The sequence below is a fragment of the Ambystoma mexicanum genome, chromosome 9, assembly GCF_040938575.1.
Source record: "Ambystoma mexicanum isolate Mex_15411 chromosome 9, UKY_AmexF1_1, whole genome shotgun sequence".
NCBI classification, from domain to species: domain Eukaryota; kingdom Metazoa; phylum Chordata; class Amphibia; order Caudata; family Ambystomatidae; genus Ambystoma; species Ambystoma mexicanum.
In genome coordinates this window covers 573,410,257-573,433,800 of record NC_090931.1, presented here as the reverse complement: position 1 = coordinate 573,433,800, position 23,544 = coordinate 573,410,257, and the positions used below count along the sequence as shown (strand labels likewise).

The window sequence follows — 23,544 nt, the reverse complement described above, 5'->3', positions numbered from 1 at the left end:
CCTGGTGCCTTAATTCAAATCCTTAGCACAGTTTAACTTGTCCGAGGACAATATGCGCATTATCCAAGCGGCCAGGAAACCCTGTACGAGGTCTCAGTATAGGAGCAAGTGGCTCTGCTTTTGCCACTGATGTTTAGCTAAGCGGCTGGACCCCAGACATGCTACGATTGACACTGTCCTGTCGTTCATATGTCATCTGGCAGCTTCGGGCATTCATGTCTTGTCTTGTAGGACTTGCATGTCGGCTATTGCTGCCTACCTGTCGGTTGTATACTAATTGACCTTTTCACAATTGACCTTGGGAGAATTGACCTCGGGAGAATTGACCTAATTTAGAAGGTCAATTAGGACATATATGCGGGGGGAAACCCCCCCGCAACCCCCCACCCAATCCAAACCCCCCCACAACTCCCACCCAATCCCCTCATATTATTTATAATCCAAAACCAACCCAATACATATATAAAATGACTAAAATAATATAAAGGTCAATTGTGCAGGTCAGTTAGGAGCACTATAATTAGGTAAATTGTGCAAAAAGTCAATTGTAAAAGGTCAATTTGGGTAATACCTACCTGTCCACTGACAGCTGTTTCTTTTCATTGACCGAGTCATCAAAAGGAATTTTGCAGGTCTATTACATCTTTTTGTACCGTAAATCGTAATCCTCAATCAAAATGGGATTTGAATGTGGTCCTCACCGCCTTAAGCCATACACCATTTGAAACTATGGCTGCGGTTGATCTCAAACACCTTTCGTGGAAGGTCGCTTTTTTGATTGCATTGACTTTGGCAAGGCGAGTAAGCAAGCTTCAAGCTTTGTCTGTGGAACATCCGTTCCTCACCTTCCATAAGGATAAGGTTGTGCTCTGCAGTCATCCCTCTTTCCTACCGAAGGTAGTGGCTGATTCTCACTGCCTGTCTTTTTTTCCGAATCCGGCCTTAGATGCCGAGAGGGTTTTGCACAATTTAGATGTCAGGCGCGCCCTCAAGTTCTATCTTGACAAAACTCAGTGGCTCCTCACAACTCTTTGTTACATTCTGAGACCCGAAAGGGAAACCTGCTCCAAAGGCTACTATCGCCCGATGGATTTCCTTCTGCATTTCAGAAGCATATGCCATTCAGGGTTTTCAACCTCCGAAGGGCATTCATGCCCATCTTGTACGTGGCAAAGAGGCTGCTGTTGCCTTCCAAAAGTATTACTGCTTGGACCTGAGCGCCAGGGCCGATGCCCAATTCGGCCAGGCTGTCCTTAAAAACCTATTTCAGTAAGGAGTTTCCATCCACCCGTATTACCTGTGAGGAGTGCTTGGGAATCTCCCACAAGCATGGCGGAAAGGGGACGGGACGTAGGAGTATAACCAAGTTACTAACCGTAATGACTGCCTTACTCCTAGTGCATAGTTTCCTTTCCTCCATATGCCTGCCTGACATCCCCTCTAACAAGTATCCTCTATTATTGCTTAAATGGTCGCAGACCTGGCGAAGGAAAAGGACTCAAGGGCGATGCGTGGTGCGGTGCTCAGCAGGGCGGGGTTACGGCCATGTGCTGAACCCCGCGTAAAAAGAGAAGGACATTTTCATTTTTTATGCTTTTTGACAAAAGTGCTCCGGTCCCGTCCCAAAGGACGGAATGTCCCACAAGTATGGAGGAAAAGGGACTATGGGCTAGGAGTAAGGTAGTCACTACGATGAGTAACTTAGTTATATTTTGCCTTTTACAAAAAACACATATGTGCAGAAAGTACATTCAGCATACAGAAACATTTGTAAAATTTCCAAACAAAGTATGGGTGGGTACCTTTTTAAAATATCTTTGTACTTTTTTTTTTAGACGAGCGCATTTATTGAAATACTATTTAATGCTACTGCCATCTTAAGTATGAGCAATAAACACTCTTCTTTCCTTAGGCCCTCATACATGTGTGAAATGACATTTAAAACCTAATGGTCGATATCTTCGCAAATCATCTTGCACCCATCTAAATATACATACATATTATCACCTTTGTGCACATCAGTTGTAAAATTCGTAGACTCTTAGGTTTGATAATCATACCTTTGTCTAAAATGTTATTACGAATGGATTGTGTCGTCCCAAGTATTCCTTATCTGATATTTCCCAATATCCAGCTTTACTGCTTCGGAAAAATAATGTTCAGCAGGGGGCGCTGTGTGTCGATGCCTGTCGACTCGATGCCCCTCTGAGGCCTCTTTCGATGTCGACATCACCGAAGGTATATGTATCACGCACAGTGCCAGCTGGCTTCAGTTCTGTTTTCCACACTTACGCTTCGGATACGGTACAATTTGTTCCTTGACAGGAATATTTTCCAATGAATACGTGTAGAATGGTTTAGTCTTCGGCATCGTCCACTCCCAGGTCGGGCTTCAACAAATGCTACGACTGAGGTGCGAAGATGTCTGTGACAGACCCCCACAGGATCTGCCTGTGATGTCTGGGGTCGATCATCATAGTGTGAGGACTCCCTATCCATGATGGCCAAAACCCTGAGCGAGCGTAGAGGAAAGCTTGTGGAGAACTGAGCCATCGTCATCGATGCCAAAAGATTCGACACCGTCAGGGTCAAAAGGTGCGTCATCGGCTCCGATAAATTTGGAGAAGCCATCTAGGCTTCGAGCATCGACCTCCTCAACGCCACATATGTCGAAGCCATCGACGCAACCATCAACACAACCGTCAAAATCGTTGACGGTCTCGACGATTTCAGCTCCCTTGACCACGAACATGACAACTACATTGGAAAAGACATGTACTCCTTTGCCCCAGTCTGAATATTTCAAATCCCTCTCCACTATTTGAGGACACTGAGGAGTTTTCGAATCCAGACCTTTTGGTTTGCAGTATGGAACACCATCAGTGCTTGAGGCATTAATTCCAGAAGATTCAAGAATGAAAAACCTACAGGAATGCCTACATGAGGCTAGTGGATTAGACACCTAACCAGAGGTTGAATTCGGCAGGGCGGACCCCGGTGACCACGCTGACGTGACATACAGGCAACTGAAGTCAAGATTTATGGAATATATGGGGTGGTCAAGACCAACACCAGTCTTTGAGCAAGACAATCTAACTGAGATCTTGGACAGAGCACCACAAGAGGATCCAATTGTGCCTTTCCATCAAGCCTTACAAAGACGTGTGGCTACCAACAGGGAGGGACCAGAGGCCATTCTGGCTGTCAACAAAAAGTTGACGGCAAAGTACAGAGTTTCAAGCTCTGACCCTTTTTACTTGTCCAAGCATCCAACGCCAGAGAGTCTGGTGATTCAGGCAGCCACCTCCACCGTAGGCAGAATGACCAGCGTTATGGCGCCATGGCCAAGGCTTTTTCAGCTGGGAGTATGGCATTGAAATTGGGTAATGCTACTTGCACGCTAGCATGGTTTACACACACCCTTTGGGAGTGCATTTCCATGGCAGCTGACCACATCCCCCGTAGGGGAAGAGCGAGACGGATTTCTAAACATTGCCAAGGAAGGGAAAGATGCAATGTGCGAATCTCTCCAGACTGGTTTTGACAGTATCAGCAGAGCTGTGGCGGCAAGTACAGTGATGCACAGGTTTGCCTGGTTGAGAAAGTCATGATTTTCCCCAGGCGTACAATCCAGACTTCTCAACATGCCCATTGACGGCACTCATTTATTCAGAAACAAAGCGGATGAGAGTTTGGAGAAGCTGCAAACTTCCAAGGCAGCAGCCAAATCCCTTGGTGCTGTAATCGGACAACCTCCAAACCGCCCCACAGGTGCACCCTTGAAGGGTTGGTCCTTTACTCACTATTCCACATTTGGAAGGGGCAGAGGACAGCCAGCTCAAAGAGGACACAGAAGATTCCCCTGTGGTGGACTGGGAAGAAGTACTAAGTCCGCAACAGCAGCAGCTGGCTTGCCTTCAGCCACTGCGTTGGTCGCTCCAAAGCCTCTCTGAGGACTTGATTCACAAGACTGCAGTAGGAGGCAGATTGTCACAGCAATTGTCAGAATGGCAGGCTATTACTTCAGATGCATGGGCATTGGAAACAGTGGCCCAAGGTTACTGCCTCCCTTTTCTTCAAAAACCTCAGTCATCCACCTGTGGAACAACTCTTTGAAATTTCCAGATCCGCTCCTTATGCAGGAGATTTTAACCCTGCTAGAGAAAGGTGCTATAGAACCAGTAACTGTAGCGGAGAGGAACAATTGTTGGTACTCCCTGTATTTTCTAATCCCCCCCCAAGAAGGATGGAGGATTGAGACCCATCTTGGACTTAAGAAACTTGAACAGTTTCTCAAGAAGGACAAGTTCAAGATGGTAACCCTTTCTCCGATGCTTCAGGCCCTCCAGCTTCAGGATTGGATGGTATCATTGGACCTTCAGGATGCTTACTTTCATGTGCCGACCCATCACAAGCACAGACAGTACCTGAGATTTGCTATTTGTGGTTCTCATTATCAGTTTCGAGTTCTGCCATTTGGGCTGACCTCCGCCCGAGGGTCTTCACCAAACTGATGGCAGTTGTGGCAGTGAGTCTCAGGATAGGGGGAAATTCTCGTTTACCCCTACCTAGATGATTGGCTCATCAGGGCCATTTCCTCAGAACAGGCCTTGGAACATCTCAGAAGCCCAGTCTGTGAAGGGAGTGATAGTGTCATGATCCCTGCCCCGAGCCCTCCAAGATGTCAGGCTGGAGCCAGGCCACAATCACCTACATGGCCCTCAAGGGCCTCTCCAAAGACCCACTTGGAGGGTCTCAAGGGCCTCTCCAAAGACCCACTTGGAGTCAGACTTGGCGGTTGTGGCACCAGACTCACTCACTCCCATAGGATAACATTGGGGATTGGACTTGTAGTGCATTGATGGGGACAAGATGGATGCCCCCACATATTCTGGTTCCCAGAACTGCATGTGCAGTCTAGTCATTTTGGTGTGGTTCAGCCCAGAGACACCTGGGATACCCAGAGACTATTTAAGCCACGCCCAGGCTGAGAAACATGCTTTGCATTTTCTGCACCTGCAGCGTGACACTCGCCGTGTTCGGATCGGTCTCCAGTAGGCCTGCATCTTTCTTCTGCGCTCTGCTCCTGCAAGAACACCGTTGGGAACAGCTCTACCTTGCAGCGCTTTTGCCCATCATTCATCGCTCCTTCTGTTCTGCGGGCATCTTCGGCGGTGTCATTCCCATCCCGGCACGCGGCTTCCTAAGGGAAAAGAACAGAAAAAAGGAATTAGTAAACATTCTGCAAATCTTCGCTTATTTTTAAATACTGTTCGAGCTTCAAACGCTTACCTGAATCCCAGCCGCTCTGGGGGAACTCTGTCTCCGGAACTTCTCATCCATCTGCAAGAGGGAAAAGACACTCCAGGTTAGCTTGTAAACATCTAGAGGCGCCGCATACCGCTCTTACTCACCACATTTGTTCTTCATAACCGGCATCCACGCTGAAAAAGTCGCAGCACCTAAAAGACACAGAAAAAGAACTCAGTTCAATACAAATACGAAAGGGGTGTATCGTGCATTGCGCTCTCACTCACCTTCAGCGCTACTCATCTCAGCAGCACGCCGCCATCCCCGGACGCCGGCCATCATCTAAGGAAGGAAAGGAACGAAGTTAGAGAACTTTTCAAAAGACTCATTATACTTACCTGTCGGACTCTTGCCAGTGAAGTAATTAGGTAGCAACGAGCCCGCATCAATCAACAAGCCCCTTCGCTGAAAGCAGGACGGAGATCCCACTATCCAAGAAAACAAGGTGAGCTGTGGATCAAAGGAAAGGGTTGGACCCCGGGGAAGAAGGGGTTCAAGCACACAGACAATAGGGAGTTAAACTCTACCAATCCTGTGTTTCAGGCCCAGTCTCCAGTCGAATAGCCTCCAGGGATGGGTTTGAGGTCGTATGAGGTCAGAACAGGCTAAGTGACGTCCCCGTGGATACCAGGTGAGCGTTCCAGGCAGGTATGGACCTGTCACTCCCTTCACAGACTGGGCTTCTCCCTCAACTTCAAGAAGTCTCACACAATACCATCACAAAGACTCCAATTCATTGGGGCAGTAATGGATGCATCCCTGAGAAATGCCTCGCCTCCAGAGGTGAGGTCTCAAGACATTCTGCAGATGGTGACCAAATACCAGAATGCCCAGCGTCTACCGGCCTTCAATTTTCTGAGGTTGCTCGGCCTCATGGCATCCTGCATCTTGGTACAGAAGGCTTGCCTCAGAATGAGATCTCTCCAATGGGCTCTCAGGATTCAGTGGTCACAATTCTCAGGATGTATGTCCGACTTCCTGCAAATCCCAGGCAGAGCTCACTGGATCTTCAGTGGTGGGCCTGTCGGGAGAACATCTTGAAAGGAGAGCCATTTTGGCAACCATGGCCGGAGATGACAATAGTGACGGATGCCTCACTCACGGGGTGGGGAGCCCATACCAACAATCTGACAATCAGCGGTCGTTGTTCTCCCTCAGAGTCCAGACTACATATCAACCTTTTAGAGCTGAGAGCAATCAGACTAGCTCTGAAGGCTTTTCTGCCATCTGTACTGGAAAGGAATGTCCAGATAATGACGGACAACACAGTGGCCATGTACTACCTCAACAAGAGGAGGTGTAGGGTCACTACCAATGTACAGAGGCAATGCAGCTTTGGTTCTGGGCAATAAAAGAAGGAATCTCTGTCAGTTCATCTAGCCGGAGAGAAGAACGCAACGGCGCATGCTGTGAGCAGGCAGAGCAGTCTCACACGAGTGGGAACTGCTCAGGAAGTCCTTCAAGAGATCTTCACCCTTTGGGGAAGCCCTCAAGTGGATCTGTTTGCGACTGGTGCCAACCGGAAGTGCGAGCTGTTCTGCTCAAGGGAATTTCCCCCAAGAAGAGCTCTAGGAGACATGTTTGTAGTGGACTGGGAATTTCCACTCCTATGAGTTTCCCCCAGTCCCCACCATTCCTCACGTAATCAGGAGGTTGCGAAAGTTCATGAAATCTATGATTCTACTTGCCCTAGATTGGGCCAGGAGAACATGGTACCCGGACCTTCTGGACATGTCCATCTTCCCTCTGATGAGTCTTCCACAAAGACGGGACCTTCTATCGCGTGAGGAGGGTCGGGTTCTCCATCCAGACATCGGGACGCTCAGCCTTCACGCATGGTTTCTGAGAGGATGAGATGCAAGGATTGGGACCTCCCAGACGACGTAATGGAGATGTTGCTTTCGGCCAGAAGGCCAGCAACCAAATCTTTATACCGCAGCCATTGGAATAATTTCTGCAACTGGTGTAGAGATAAAAATGTTGACCCTTTTTCATGCACTACACAGATGCTTTTATCTTTTCTGTTGCACTTAGCAAATCTGGGACTCCAGATTGGTACGATCAAAGGTTAGCTAGCAGCGCATTCCATTTTCAAGCGCACTGCTGAGGAAGTCTCCTACTTTAAAATAACTCTGGTAATTCAGTTTTTGAAGGGATTAACTAATGTTTATCCCCCCAACTCCTTTTCGAGTCCCCCTGTGGGATCTAAATTTAGTCTTAAACTTTTTAATGGGTACTCCCTTTGAGCCTCTTCATTCGTGCCCGTTTAAAGACCCTCCAGAACATATAAGGGCTCATTCAACCAGCTGTATCACAGCTTCGTTAGCTCTTCAAAGAGGAGTTCCAATAAAGGATGATGATGATATGGCATTCATAACGGGCCTATACACAAGTGTTTCAAGGCGCGACAAGGCAAGGGAGGGGGGGAACAGGGGGAAGACAGACAGCAATCCTACTAGGCCAGGTGTCATTCAGATCGCGCAACTGCATGGGAAGGGGGAAGGGGGAAGGGGGAAGGGGGAGAGTGCAAGATAGAGGGGGAGGGGAAAGTGCAGTACATGGGATAATAGACTAATAACAATAAGTAAATACAGCCAGTGGTGGCAAGTGCAAAGGTAAGTGCTGTTAGAGGGACTGTAGGGATACAGGGACAGTCCCGAGCACGGGAGGTTGCCAAGAAGACAGTGCAGGTGTGCGACTGGCAGTGGAGGGACCTGGGCCCGAGATCAGAGGGTGTCTAGGTAACCAGTGCAGTTTCAGCCAGGAATTCAGCAGGGGAGAGGAGGAGAAAAAGCAGAAGCAAAGAGAATGATTTTGAGGTGTTTCTGGAAGCAGAGATGATTTTCCTCAAGTTTCAGTGAGGCTGGGAGGCTGTTCCAGAGGGAGGCCGAAGAGAGATCTACATCAACTCGATGCTTGGACAAGCAACTGACCCTGGGGGAGATGGAGGCGGATGCGCGAGAAGGAAGATATTTAGGAAGAGAACTTGAAGGTATTGCGGCCCCAGATGTCCTTGTGGACAAGGCAAAGGGGTTTGAATGTAATCATCGCAGCCACTGGGAGCCAATGCAGAGATTTCAGACCTGGAGAGATAAGATCCCTGGGCTTGAGGCCAAGGACAAGTCTCACAGTCCTTTCTGGATAAGTTGCAGAGGGCAGAGAGTAGAGGCAGGTAGGTTTAGAAAGAGGCTGTTGCAATAGTCCAGCCTAGAAGGAACCGGAGCTCTGGAGACAGTGAGCTTCTGGGGGAAGGAGAGGAAAGGGAGAATACCTGTGAGGAGGTGCAGCTGGTAGTGTGACTTCTTAGAGACGTTGGAGATGTGAGGAGAGCAGGAGAGTGTGGAGTTGACCCTGAGGTTTTTAGCCTCACAAGTGGGCACAGAAAGAGGGCCAAGAGTGGCCTGCCTGAGAGGGACGAGAAAGAAGGGGGAAGGTGTGCCGATGAGGAGAATCTCACTCTTACTGGCATTAAGGCAGAGATCCTTGGCAGCACACCACTCCACAGACAGAGATGAGAGCGGGAGAGGAGGTGGCTGAGGGTAGCCTGAAAATGAGCTGATTGTCATCAGCATAGCAATGGAAGTTGGGGCAGAGCGTGTTTAGCAGAGCGCGGCAATGCGGTGGGCAAGAAGAGCCAGGTATTGGTTAAAAAGCCAGGGAATGAGGTTAGACCCCTGGGGAACACCACAGATAGAGATAGAGATGGAGAGGAAGGACCAAAGTTGAACCTGGGAGGGGCGATCAGAGAGGAAAGAAGTCAGCCACGCCAGGGCCTGACCGGTGATACCCAGGTTATCACTGAGACAATTGAGCAGGATGGCATGGTTGACCGTATCAAAGGCAGAAGAGAGATCAAGTAATATGAGGACACGGGGTGTTGGAGTCAAGGTTGGAGAGCAGGTCTTCAGAGATGTTCAGGAGAGCAGTTTCCGTGCTTCTGGCAGCTCTGAAGCCAGACTGATGAACATGGAGACGGCCAACAGATTCAGTGTGAAGATTGAGCTGGGAGATGGGCAGCTTTTGCAGGATATTTGTGTAGCTGCCACATGGTCTTCTGCACACTCCTTTTATAAGCTACTGTAGTCTGGATTCCTCCACTAGCTAAGAATCTAAATTTGGAAAAGCAGTACTGCACTCTGTGCATATTTAATGACTCAAATTTGACTCCCTCCTCCTGATTATATTACTGCTTTGGGAGAGTATCAAAGGTTAGGAATACGTGGGAGGACACAATCCATTCGAAGAACAAGTTACTTACCCATGGTAATGTTCTTTCGACTGGATGTTTCTCCCATGTATTCCTTATCGCCCCTCCCATCCTTCCCCACAGTAAAACTTCCCTTGTTGTTACAGTCTGCGCTTCCTCAAGGGTAGTAACTGTCTAACTCGGGACAGTGCTTCGCTCTTCAAAACGGAACTGAGCAACAGACACTGCGTGCGCTACTATTACCTGTGATGTCGGCACAGAGTCCTCTGAGGGACTCAACTCGACAGGCATCGACGCCCAGCACCCTCTAATGAGAAAACATTTTTTCCGAGGCAGCAAGCTGGATATTGGGAAATAACAAAGCTAAGGAATATGTGGGAGGAACATCCAGTCGAAAGAACGTTATCATGGGTAAGTAACTTGTTCTTCTGGTGGCGGTCGCGTCTTTCAGGTGGATGTTAGAAATAAACACACTATCTGTGAAACTTCCATATCTCCAGTTTGAAAGGAACAAAGTCATCCTTAGAACAAACCCTACGTTTATCCCCAAGTTACTATCCACCTTCCAATTACAAACTGAGGATACTCTTCCAGTTTTCTTTGCGCATCCATCCACATCAGCGGAACAGTCTCTACACTTGCTAGACCTTCGAAGAATTATCAAGTTCTATACAGACAGAACAAAGAACTTCAGGCGCACGTCTGAACTATTTGTGGCCTTTGGGGCCCCTAACAAATGTAGTCTTATTTCAAAACAAGGTATTGTTAGATGGGTTTCTGCCACAATTTCCACAGCGCACACCCAGGCCAATCGGCCACTACAGGGACCTGTTCACGCTCATTCCACTAAAGCAGTTGGATCTTTAGCAGCACTGTGGGCAGGGATTCCCCTGTTGGACAAATGCCGGGCAGCAATCTTGGCAGTCTTGCACACCTTTGTGAAGCATTACTGCATGGAGGGACAAGGAGAGGCTGGCGCAAAGTTCGAAAGAGCCGTTCTGCAACACTTTGTTTCTCCCATTACACTTCCTATTACAAAATGTTTACTGCTGTGGCAATCTATTCAAAGCATGTGAATCCATGAAAGATCCAATGCTGGAGAAGGAGTATGTTTATTACCTGTAACTCCTGTTCTCCAGCATTGGTATCTTTCATGGATTCACATGCACCCACCTATCTCCCCGAGATAGGCTACATTTTGCCAACTCTCATCTCTCTGGGGTTAGAATCTTAAGATGGCCTCCTGGGTGGGGCTTGTCACTCGACCTCCCATCGGCTGGGGCACAATACACCCAAAAAGGACATGGATGGGATACTAAAGTGAGCTTAAAAACTGTATTATAAGCTATAATAACATTTTACCAAGGATTCCCATCCTGTCTGCAGGGAATATTCAAAGCATGGGAATACATGAAAAATACCAGTGCTGGAGGACATTAGTTACAGATAAGCAACACTCCTTCTGGTAGCTATCACGTCTGCCCGATAGATAAGTGATCTACAGTCCTTATCTTCCAAACAACCTTTTACATCCTTTTCAAAGGTTAAAGTAATTTTGAGAGGTAATCTTTCCCTCCGAAAGTTGAGTTTCATCTAGCACAACATATTGTACTACCTTCTTTTTACCCTCCTCCTCATCTATCTAAAGAGGAGACACTACATCGTCTGGACCCGAAAAGGGCACTAAGCTACTACATTACAAGGACTGCAAGTATTCGCCAAGATGATCAACTTTTCATCGGTTATGCTGGCCAAAGACTGGGCATGACAGTCACAAAACAAACAATCTCTAGATGGATTGTAATGTGCATAACAGAGTGTTCCTCGTTAATAGGCAAAGACTTGCTCATAGGTCTGAGGGTGCATTCCACTAGAGGGGTGGCTGCTTCTTCAGCTCTGGAAAGGGGTGTGCCAGTGTGAGACATTTGTTGAGCGACAACCTGGTTGTCCCTTCACACTTACAGTACATTTTACTGTGTAGATTCCTTTTCAGGAGAGGAAGCCACATTTGCCAAGGCTGTCCTCCATAATATAAACAAATAGCCACATTCATGATACCCACCTCCTAAGTTAAAGTGCTTTGGGAGTCTATCAAAGATGAGGAATAAGTAGGACACAATCCATTTGAAAAACAAGTTACTCATGGTAAGGTTTTTTGACTGGATGTTCCTCCCACATATTCCTCAACACCCTGCCATCCATCCCCTCTTGCCGGCCTAGAATTTTCGTGTCTTACACCTCCCTGTGTCACAACTGTTAGGCAGAAACCTGTGCAGTTCCCTTAGGGACCACTGCAAAAGATTTAGAACTAGAGGTGGTTGGCAGTAAACCCAATTGGTAGCAGTCTGTACCACCCAGATTTACCTGGTAGCTGTGGCTGAGCAGTCAGACTTCTCTCAAGATGAGTTAGGCAGTATATAGAGTATACACAATAGGTACAGAGATACAGTAGCACAAGCACACTGACCAGAGCGTTGGTGTAAAAGTGTATAATTATTTATTTAAAGACACACTTGTAAATTACACTAGCACAAAGAGGTAAGTAAATTCAACACACAGTCACTATTATATATATGCAACCCTAATTACTTATTAGACAAGTCTTAATGAGAAACAGCACTTATTTTCAGACAGAGGTGAGCGCTTAACATAAGATGGCACTCTAATAAGTTATTAAAAAGGGAGGGAAAAAGGCAGAGTTATGAAAGCACACACATTTCAATACTTTTCAAAGAACCACAGTCAGGCAGGTTAGGCAAAGTCTACTGGAGAGAAAGGAACTTCAAATGCCAGGCCCACTCTTAGAGCAAGCGAAATGTGTCCAGGATCACACAGTGGGGTTATGCCCAAAGAGTCTTTGTAGAAAGTTCACAAAAGATTGAGATTAAGTCAGGAAGAGATAGTTAACATGTCCCAGGCTAACCCAGGTTAGAAAGTCGGGGATTTACTGTCACCCCAAACGATCTGTCGCAAGGGAAGCCAGGCGGGACACAGTACCTGAAAGTGGGAAGAACTCTCCAGCGGGGCAGTAGTTCCTGGCAGCGGGTGCAAGTCGGTGTTTCGTCCAGAGGAATAGGAGGTCTCGACGTGGAGGAAAGCTGAAGGCCGTTGCACTGCCAGGGAAGAAACCAGCCGCAGAGTTTCCCGGTTACAAGGTACCACCCTTTTCTTCGTGGTAGTGGTAAACCGTGGTATTCCGGTTGCCAGGGTGCTTGGCACGGGCAAGGCGGCCACGAGATGGTCCGGGAAGGCAAAAAGACGGGCAAACTGGTTATCCCCACCAGTCAAAGGAAGAAGCCTCTCCGGACTGGAGATCTCCTCTGTCGTCGGGAAAAGTGGTGAGACGGTTCAGCAGGGCTCCACCGGTGGTGTCGTCATTGCAGGTCGGCTTCTCCCTCCTCGGATTCTTTAGGTCCTGTGGTGACTTCTGAAGTTCCAGTCCCCAAAGCCCTGCTTTTATGCAGAAAACCCCCATTCATTCAGCCTAGCTGTCACTCAAACATGCGAAGTGGTGAGCCGGGCGGCTCACCACTTGGGCCAATCACACAAGAGTGCTACTTGAGTTGCCGAGGCAACTCAGTCCAGGGTGCCTAAACCCCCTCCCACACCCCCTGTGGTACCCAGACAGAGTGGCACCACTTTTGGAGGCTTCTGTGGAGAAGCCCGCCAAAAAGTGGAACAAAGGGCTCGACTTGGGTTGGAGTCACAGAAGCGAACACAAACGCCATTTTGGAACCAAGTTTCGGCAAAAAATACCAAACGGTGAATTTATATTAATTTAATAAACCAGCGGTATGTTCGAGGCTATGTTAAAAAGTGGTAGCCTCGAACAATGGGAAAATCCCATAGGAATATATTCGCGGTTGAATATAAAAAGTAGTATCCACTGCCACCAGCCAAAACTCGGTCGGGGGGACTGGACAGTGCCCCCTCGAACAACAGACCCTGGGGCAATCGAATTGCCCCGACCAGTACGTCCACAATAGGATGGTTTGTACTGGTTCTGTTCACAATTTGAGACTAGTAAAGCCAATGGTGACTTTACATGCCCTGGGAGACAGTAGTCCGTCCCAGCGTATGGAGTCTATGTTTGGGGGTCGCTACGACACCCCTGGGCTACGGCACGGAGGGTGCTGTTTAACCCACATACCAAAAACACATGAAGCCCTATGGGGTAAAGGACCCCATAGCCCATAAAACACATAAAAAGTCCAAGGAACACCTCAAATCATGTCTAAGAGTGGGAGAAAGAGTCTCACTCTTAGCAGGAGAAAAAATAAACCCCAAAAATCCAGCAAAGCTGCTTGGGGACTCACTAGGTTTGGGAAATTAGCCTTTACAGAGAATTCTCCCTAACATCAAGATTGTCTCATCCTGTGACACAGCATGCAAGTTAAAGGGGGGAAAATATGAAGAACTGAGGTAACGGTCAGTACCCGTGCTTCGTATACCAGCGTCGTCGACACAAGGGATGCTACGGAGGCCATCGAGGATCAAAACTTGACGCTCAACCCTATGAGAAAAATTTGCCAAAGCAAGCTACAAGTATACTTCGACCTATCAAAGATGAGGAATACGTGGGAGGAACATCCCGTCATAAGAACGTTACCACAGGTGAGTAACTTGTTCATTTTAGCTGTATTTACTTGCCACTCTGAAAATTGAGTTCATTATGGCAAATGCATGGAAGTGCAGACTGATAAGTTAATGACATTTGAGTATTGTGGCTTGTGGTGATCCTGGCTCCAACTAAAGCCAAAGCCATCATCTACCATCCCCCGCTACTTGCTGTGTAATGCCATGGGGGATGGTGGGTGCTGCCTAGATAGACTCCTTGGTGGGGGTAGGGGAGAGGAAGTTGGTACATGCAGTCTCTTCTGCTCCCCTTTGGAAGTTTAGGAATAGCAACAAACAAGCAGAGTACCTCATAACACCGCTAAGAATGGGCATGCCCCTGCTCTCCCTATGATCCCACAACCATCTACTAACTTAATGATGTGGTATGGGTCATTCTGGTGTCCCGGATCCTAATACTGTCATTCCAATCAGTTTATCCCCTTCCTTCTTTGGAAAGACCAAGACCAAGGCCATGCGTTATGAAGCCTGGAAAGTTTCAGTTGGCGTGGACTACACAACTGCTCACAACTGCTACTGATCTCTGCGTCTTATTCCTCCAGGATAGGAGTGAGGGGGACGGTGGAATTGGGGGTGATGGTCTATGGCGTTGGGACACGGTTCTGAGACTGACTGTCTTTGAATATAGGTCCCTTTTCAATTACGCCTTATGCTCCAAATTCACTGGTTGGGGGGTAGAGACCAGACTTTTGCTGACCTCAGTAATGTAAATGTCAAATGTTTCACTTTCACTTGGACTTTCCACTCCATAAACACACAACCGGGTGTCTCATATTTTGTGATTTCTTTCTGTTTTCTCTGATGTCTTGTAAAATCACACATTTTTCTGGCGTGTGAGGTTTGGGTACTCTGTAGAACTTGGACTAGGTGGAGTACTCCTTAAATAAAATAATATATTATCAGTCTTGTTCTAATCAAACTACTTCTGTACATTTTCAAAAGTATTCATCCGTTTTTTTTGGATAGCTGTATCAACCACACCAATTGCTTTATGTGGAAGAAATATTTGGGTGCCATCTTCAGAGCCAGTGCTCTGTTTGGCCAAACAAGTCAGTATAACCCATTTTCCTACCATCACAGTTTGATGCACTGTCCCTACAAGTGGCTTGTTGAGGGAGCTCCAATTAAAACGAAAGAGTGCCTGCATATTAGTAATTTCTCCAAATTGTTCAGTAGTTGGCCATTAATCAATAATAGACTCTTAAAATGTGTTTGCAAGCACAATAGTAAATCACAAATTACTCCTACGTCCCGTCCCCTTTCCTCCATACTTATGGACATTCCTCCGTCCTGTGGGACGGGACTGGAGCACTTTGAAAAAGCATCAACATTTTGCAAACATTTTAGTCCTTCCTCTTTCTGCGCGGGACACAGCACGTAGTCGTAACCCCACTCATCTCGGTTCCACCCCGCGCATCGCCCATCAGTCCTTTGCTCCACTCGTCCGGGGCTGGACGCACTTGCATCTGCGGAAGAATGTCTTCCTTTTTTCCTCCTCTCGGGCTCTCGCTAGCGATCGCGTAATAGTCTGTCGTTTAAACTAGACCTTCCAGATTGTTCCTCGTGTCATCGATGCTTCGCGAGGGCGGATCCCCATCCTCTTTGCTTAGTGTTTGAGTCCCGATCACCGTTGGAACTCCTGTTTTACTGTGATTCCCTTTCGGTCCAGGCACTTAAACGTCGGTTAGAGCGGTGGGAGGAGGTGTTTCGACGTACTCCTCCTTCACATTTTCAATCTTTCATCGACGAAAAGAAGAAACGCCCAGTAAATTCTTTACTTTTCAGAGCACCCTGGCTGGGAGACACTTTCCCGGGTTCTTCCCAGGCCGGGAGGAGCGTTGACTGCTCCGTCACCAGGTCTTGCCACAAGGTGCCTTCTGGGCCTAATAATAGTACCAGAGTTTTCTCAGAGGGTCTCAGTAAGGGGCCTGGTGACACCGGATCGCAATCCGAGGCCCCGCCTGTGGGGGCTGCTTGTAGACCTGTCTCTACTGAGTCGTGGGGTACCGGAGCTCGCTCTGAGGCATCTTTGTCGGCTTCTCTCAAAAGTACAGGGGTGCGCCCTGAGGCCTTGGTTGGGCTTGGTGTTACCGAACACATGTTCGAGGCCCACGCTGGAAAGGCTGTGACCAGACTTGGGCCCGAGGTCCCTCGTACAGAGGCTAAGGAAACCAACATTTCTGAGAGGCCTGAGAAGGCCTCATCGGTGAAAGCTGTTTCTCATCGTTCCCGCTCTTGTGGCGACGCCAGATCTGTTGAAGGGGCAAGGAGTGGAAGTTCCTCCTTTCACAGGCAGTGCCAAGGTCCTTCCTGTGAAGGCTAGTTTGGCTATTGGTATGTCGCAGAAACATTCCAGGCCACATAGTACCGGCTCAGCCGAGGTTCCTTGTGTAAAATCTAAAATGAAGACCCCGATCCACTGATGGGGGCCCTGCCTCACTTCCTCACGTGCCGCAGTTCCCCTCAGGCAACGGCAAAATGGCGGCCGTTCTCGTCAAAGCGACCACAGTGGCAATTTTGGGTGCTTCTCCCACAACTACGCCAGCAGCCTCAGGTGTGGGGAGCGGTTCTGTAGGTGAACATAGAGTTCCTTGTGCGCATCCGTTTCGTCCAGTTTATGACTGGAACGCTCAGATGCCCCTTCCGCACAACATCTTGCTGCCTGTGGGTTCGGCACCCTTGATTTTTGTGGACACTTCTGGGGATGGGCCTGTTTGGCAACCCTCCCCTCTGCGTCCCTGGAATTATCCTCCTCATGAGAGGCCTCCTCCGGCAGCTCCATAGCGGTCGTCGGAGGACGTCTTTTTCGGCAAAATTCAGGCGCTCATGCGTACCGACCCCATGAGGGAGTATTTCAAGGGTCTCTTTAGGGAGATATGCCCGCCTTCGCCTCCAGCCCCACCCGCTCCTCCAGTGGTTCTGCCAGCGCCGCCTTTGCCTACGGTTCCTCCCCCTGCCCTTGCCTCCGTTGTCCCCGGTGGACAAGGCGGTGCCCAACGTAGTTAAGCAAGATCCTGACCTGTCGGATGATGCGCAGGGCGATCAGGACAGCGAAGACCAGCCCCACTCTATTTGAGCTTTCCAAGACCGGGTGCTGGACACGTGTCTATTGGATGTTCCAGTGCCCGAGGCACCAGCTCCGCAGGAGGGTGTGCTTTCGGGGCGTTCACCTAATCTCCCCCGAGCGTACCGGCCTGTTCTTGCAGAAGGACGTTTTAGCCGAGGTCCATAGAGTCTGGGAGAAGCCACACGCTGGACTTTCGTCAATAAGAAAATTGACGCGCGCTACAGGTTGCATTCTTAGGAAGAGGTGGCCCTAGCATCTTGTCCGCCCCCTCCTCCAAGGTGGTTGCTGCGGCCGCTTTACAATCCAGGCCTGCAGCACCTCTTCTATGACGGCTACTTAGGTCTTGGGGAAGGAGGACAAGCTCCTCGAATCCCTTGGGAGGAAGATTTTATGCTAACTCGTCCCCGCAGCTCCGGCAGGCCAATGCTGAACTAGTGTTAGCGGGGGCGAACATGAAAATGTGGAAAGGTATGTCGGAGTTCGAGGAATTCATTCCGGTCGAGAAGCTGGAGGACTTTAAGGCAGGATTGTCCGATGCCAGGGTCTTGGCCCAGGATCTGCTGGAGGCCACGGCTCATCATGTAGAGACTTCGGCTCGGGGCATTATGCTGGGAGTTGATGACTCTCGACAGGCTTGGTTGCACGCCACCAAGTTCTCAAAGGTGCAGGACAAGGTGTTGAACCTGCCGTTTGACAGTAAGGAGTCCATTCCTCAACTGATGTGGAGCTGACCAAAACGAAGGACAGCACCCAGAAAGCTAAGTCCTTGTCCGTCCTGGTTAAAACTCCTTTTAGAACCCAGAGGCTGTTGTCGCAAAGCTGGCCCTCCTCTGGTTTCAGAGGGTTTCTAGATCTGAAATCCCACAGAGTGGATACCCCTTTGGGTAATTCCTACCGGAGGCAGCAGCGGACTCGTTTTTTCTCCCGCTCCTCCGCCTCCTCCTTGAGGTTCAGGTGGTAACACCACAGAAAAACCTGCCAAATGAGGGTCTCCGCGCTCGCACGGGACCCCGGTGGGAGGATGCATTGCGTCTCATTGGGAGGCGTGGCAGACCATCACCGAGGACAGGTGGGTCTCGTCAGTCGCTCAGGCGGGCTTCCGCTTACCCTTACCCCCTACCCTACAACCCTCCTTTCCAGCAGTCGGGATCGTCCTCCCTAAAAGCCAAGGTTCAGAAGCTGCTGGACCTCAGGGCTGTGGAACCTGTTCCCCTTGGGAAACGAGGGAAGGGCTTCTAGGAACGAGGGGAGGGCTTCTACTCCCGGCTTTTTATGGTGCCCAAACCCAGCCAGGCTGGCCTACGCACCATCCTAGACCTTTCCCAGTTCAATCTTTTCCTACCCCAAGAGAAATTCAAGATGATCATGCCCGGCCAAATACGGTCCTCCTTGCAGATGGGTGACTGGCTCAGCGTGGTGGACCTTCACGATGCATACATGCATATTCTGATTTGGAATCCATACAGGAGATATCTCCGTTTCTCTGTGGGAGAGGAGCACTTCCAGTTTCGAGTGCTCCCTTTTGGCCTCAGCTCGGCGCCGCGTGTCTTCACGAAAATGATGTCGGTGATTGCGGCCTGTCTTCGTCTGCAGGGTATCCATGTGTATCCGTATTTGGACGACTGGCTCTTGCGCAGCCCTTGTCCGTTGAAAGCCGCGTGCAATCTTCAGTCTCTCCTTCAGCTCCTGTTCCATCTTGGGCTGTCGGTGAACTGGCGGAAATCTTCCATGACGGTCTCGCAGGACTTGATTTTCCTGGCTTTTCTCTGGAACACGATTGACTGCAGAGTGTACCTGACCGGGGACAAAATGGCAGATCTGTTAGCCACGTGTCAGATGTTTGCACAGTCGGTTTGCACAGTCGGAGAGCATGTTGGCCTGGTGGTTCCAGAGGCTTCTGGGCCTCATGGCCTCGTGCGTGTTGGCTCTTCCTCTTGCTCGTCTCAAGATGAGGCGGACTCAGAAGCCTCTTCGGAGTTCTTGCCGTCAGGCTGTGGATCCAGACTCCAAGTTGATGATGATTCCGGCTTCCATGAGAGAGGACCTGGAGTGGTGGTAGTCTCTCAGCAACCTGTCGGTGGGGGCGGGTTTTCAGGACCCTGCCCCTATGGTAACGGTCACGATGGACTCTAGAGTGTGGTGCGACGTTGGATCTTCTTCAGGTCTCGGATCTTTGGTTGCCTCTTCCTAGCGCTCAAGGCGTTCAGACCGATCATTGCCAACAAAGTGGTCGGTATCTGCACGGACAGTGTGGTGTCAATATATTACATCAACAAGCAGGGGGGCACCAAGTCTCCCCCTCTCGTGGACCTGCCCATGCCGATTTGTGAGTGGGGGGTTCTTCATGGTGTCTGGCTAGTTGCAGTACACATTCCGGGCCAGCTAAATGCCACTGCAGATGCCCTCAGTCGGCGGACAATGGTCAGCTATGAGTGGGAATTGAAGGCGGAGATCCTCGCATGGATTTTCCTGCGTTGGGGCTCTCCCGAAGTGCACCTCTTCGCGACAGCAGAAAACAAGAAGCTTCCTCTGTACGCCTCCAGAAACGGCTGGGAGCCTCCTCCCTGGGGGACGCTCTTGAGATTCCATGGCACAACATGAGGGCTTATGCTTTCCCGCCTCTGCCTCTGATTCATCTGACGATTTGCAAGCTGAAGAACACGGTGAACTGTTCTCTTCTGCTCATAGCCCCGTGATGGCCGGCCAGGTTTTGGTTCTCAGACCTTCAACACCTGTCGGTGTATCCACCGATAACGTTACCGGCGAGTCCCGATCTTCTTCACTGGGGGGGATCAACAGCTGTGGCACCCCTCCCCACAATCATTCAGCTTGGCAGCATGGTGCCTGAGTTCAGGTCCTTAGAACATCTCAACATGTCTGCGGATAACTTGCGCATTATTCAGGCAGCCAGGAAACCCTCGACTAGGTCTCAGTACAGAAGCAAATGGCTCAGGTTCTGTCATTGGTGTTTAAACAAACAACTGGACCCAAGGGCGGCTACAGTTGACACTGTGCTGTCCTTTGCATCCCACCCAGCAGAGTCGGGAATTCATGTTCTGTCATGCAGAACTTATCTTTCGGCGTTATCCGCCTACCTATCTACGGACCAATGCTCTTACTCTCTGTCTAATCCAGTGGTTAAGAGACATTTTGCAGGTTTGACACGTCTTTACCCCCGGTTCGTAGTCCGCACCCGTCGTGGGATCTAAATGTGGTCCTTACGGCGTTGTGCCATAGACCCTTCCAACCAATGGCCACGGTGGACCTTAAACATCTGTCCTGGAAGGTGTCTTTTTTGGTTGCCGTTACTTCTGCAAGGCGTGTGAGTGAGCTCCAGGCTTTGTCGGTGGAGCATCCCTTCTTGGTTTTTCACAAGGATAAGGTGGTCCTACGGACACACCCTTCCTTCCTGCCGAAGGTGGTCTCTGATTTCCATCTAAGCCAGTCAATCTCCCTACTGGATCTTTTTTTCTGAACCCTGCTTCAGAAGCAGAAAGGGTTCTGCACTGTTTGGATGTTAGAAGGGCTCTTAAATTCTATCTGGACAGAACATCCGAATTTAGGAGCTCTTCTCAACTGTTGGTAACCTTTGGTAATCCACAAGGTAAACAGGCCTCTAAGGCGACTATATCCAGATGGATTGCTGCCTGTATTACGGAGTCTTACACTCTCCAAGGTCTGCAGCCTCCTAAAGGTATTCATGTACACCTGGTGCGGGGCAAGGCAGCTGCAGTTGCCTTTCAGAAATATGTCCCCTGGGAGACCATCGCAAAGGTGGCTACTTGGGCCTCCCCATGGCCTTTTGTAAACATTGTCTAGACCTGAGCTCCAGATCTGATGCTCAGTTTGGCCAGGCTATGCTGAAGAACCTTTTTCAGTAGGGTTTTTTTTCCATCCACCCGTTGTTCCTGTAAGGAGTGCTTGAGAATCTCCCATAAATATGGAGGAAAGGGGACAGGACGTAGGAGTATAACCAGGTTACTCACCGTAGTGACCACCTTACTCTTAGTCCATAGTCCCCTTTCCTCCATACGCCCGCCCGCCGTCCCCTCTAATAAGGTTCCTGTGTTACTGCTTAAAGGTCCCTGACCTGGCGATAGAAAAGGACTGATGGGCGATGCGTAGGGCAGAGCCGAGATAGGTGGGGTTACGGCCGCATGCTTTGCCCCACGCAGAAAGAGAGGAAGGACTAAAACTTTGGCAAAATTTTGATGCTTTTTCAAAGTGCTCTGGTCCCGTCCCACAGGACGGAGAAATGTCCATAAGTATGGAGGAAAAGGAACTATGGACTAGGAGTAAGGTGGTCACTACGGTGAGTAACCTGGTTATTTTAAGATGCATATAACGGTGGTACACTGTGCAATGTCATTTTCTAGAAATGTTCATCAGAATTTGTGAATTTGTTTTTTTTTTTTCCTTTTCAGTGTCCCCCTTGCCGAAGTCTTACACGGGTCTTGGTGGAATCGTATAGAAAGATTAAAGAGTCGGGTCAAAAGTTTGAAATTGTCTTTGTCAGTGCAGACAGGTAAACGTTTAGTAAAATAGCGAGCCGTAGTGTTGTCAAGCTTATGTGGTAAACCGTGCTAGTTGTCATGGTGATGGCAGTATTTGCTGTTACCATTCACTACTTTGATATTGGCAATTTACTGCATTGAATGGCAGTAGAACTTACATGTACAGCCTAATTACTAAACCAATATCGATATATTCACAAAAAGATTTACAGAGTGTCTTGGTCTGTGATGCATTAACAAATGGAATGTGGACAATTGAACCTGCCCATTCAATCATTTCTTCTCTATGGATGTAGCTTTTATGAGTTAGCTAACTAAGGAATCACTCTACAGATGCTTTTAAAAATAAGTCTTCATTTCATAATGCTACCCTTTCTATGCAATGTTTTACAATTACTTTACAAAGTTGTCTCTCTAATAAAGTGTGAGGTCTCGCCAAAGGGCAGAGATATTCAGTGTCGACAGATTTATTGAAGATACCCAGGAGGGAGAACTTGGATTACACATACTTTACTTTCGCTTCTGGGATCAGCGTTCCTTTGGTACAGTACAAACTATACGTAACTCATACGATTTAAGGTGTCATGGAGGGTAGCCCAGCTTTGACAAAAAGTAGTTTAAGGATTAGGCTTGCAGGTTTCTTTGGGTGCTGATCCTTTTTGCTTTTATTTTTGTATCTGACCTTTTTTTACAGTGCAGTGAAGCCTTAAGCTGAACTACACTGGCTTTTGCTCATCTGTTATGGGGAAACTGACATGTTCTTCAGACTGTCAGTACTGGGAAACATTGTTTTCTTTAGTCTAGTTACTTTGTGACTACATTTTGTAACGTATTAACCACTTGTGGTAATTTTAATCGGTGTACAAAGCATCTTAAAATGCAGTACAATGGGGTACACTTTTTGTTTTGCCCTAAACTAACACTCGGAGGATTATTGGTTATTAGGTGTGCTAAATGGACAAGCTGGTGGCAGCAGTGGCTTTCTACCATTTTTTGGTGCATTTTGTTTTAGCCTTATCATGTTTGGCTACTAATTGTGGCTAGTGGTCAAACATGGCCATGCCATGAGGTTTTTCGCTTGTACTTTGGCCATCTTGTATTGTTTCCTTCTTCCTAGCCTGTAGACCAGGAAAATCCTTATATGGACTTCCAGTGTCTGGGAAGGCAGAGGCTTTTGGCGGGCTACTGGAGGTTTATGTGCGTTTGCTGTCTGGATGTTGGTCGGGACTGTCTGGTCCCAATCCACAAACTGGTTACAGTATGTCTGAGTGGTATGCATGAGTTTTGCTGGCAATGGTCCTAATTGGACCACTGCTTGGGTGTGTCTGGGCCAGATCTGTCATTGACTAGCAAGAGTTTCAGCTCTTACCCGGCTTTTAGGATAAGAGGGCCCCTGCACCCTCTCTAGAGCGATCATGGAAGAAACTGAAGGTGCCAAGAAACCTGTCCAGCTACAAGACTTGCAAGGAGACTGTGGACCTGTTGCAAGAAGGGCTGGTGACCAATATCTGCTGCTGTCCTGGTAGAGCCCTGTCTTGTGGAAGATCTCCAGCAGTCGTGCGAGGGAGCTGCGACCCTTGGAGTCGAGGGAACATCCATTCTCTGCGTTAGCTCGGAGTCTTATGAAGAGGAGCCTTCGGAAGTGCCCCTGGACTGCCCAGTAGCTGACCAGCTCTGAGTTTGGGCTACCGTGCTGCAGGTGTCGCTGTTCCGAGTTGAGGCCTGCGGGATCTTCAACTTGTGCAACAAGACTTACCTAAGCAAAATGTCTTTAATCGGCCTGTCAAGTCTTGCGAAGAATCGGAGAAAGG

The 23,544-nt window shown here is 48.7% G+C and overlaps 1 protein-coding gene across 2 annotated transcripts in view; it reads left to right on the top strand.

Moving 5' to 3' along the window:
* NXN (nucleoredoxin) overlaps positions 1-23,544 on the top strand; it is a 743,311-nt gene that overhangs the window by 248,160 nt on the left and 471,607 nt on the right. For both annotated transcript variants that reach the window (XM_069615174.1, XM_069615175.1), the window contains exon 4: positions 21,644-21,744. In XM_069615174.1, coding sequence (XP_069471275.1) covers positions 21,644-21,744 — 101 coding nt within the window. The remainder of the gene's footprint in view (positions 1-21,643; positions 21,745-23,544) is intronic.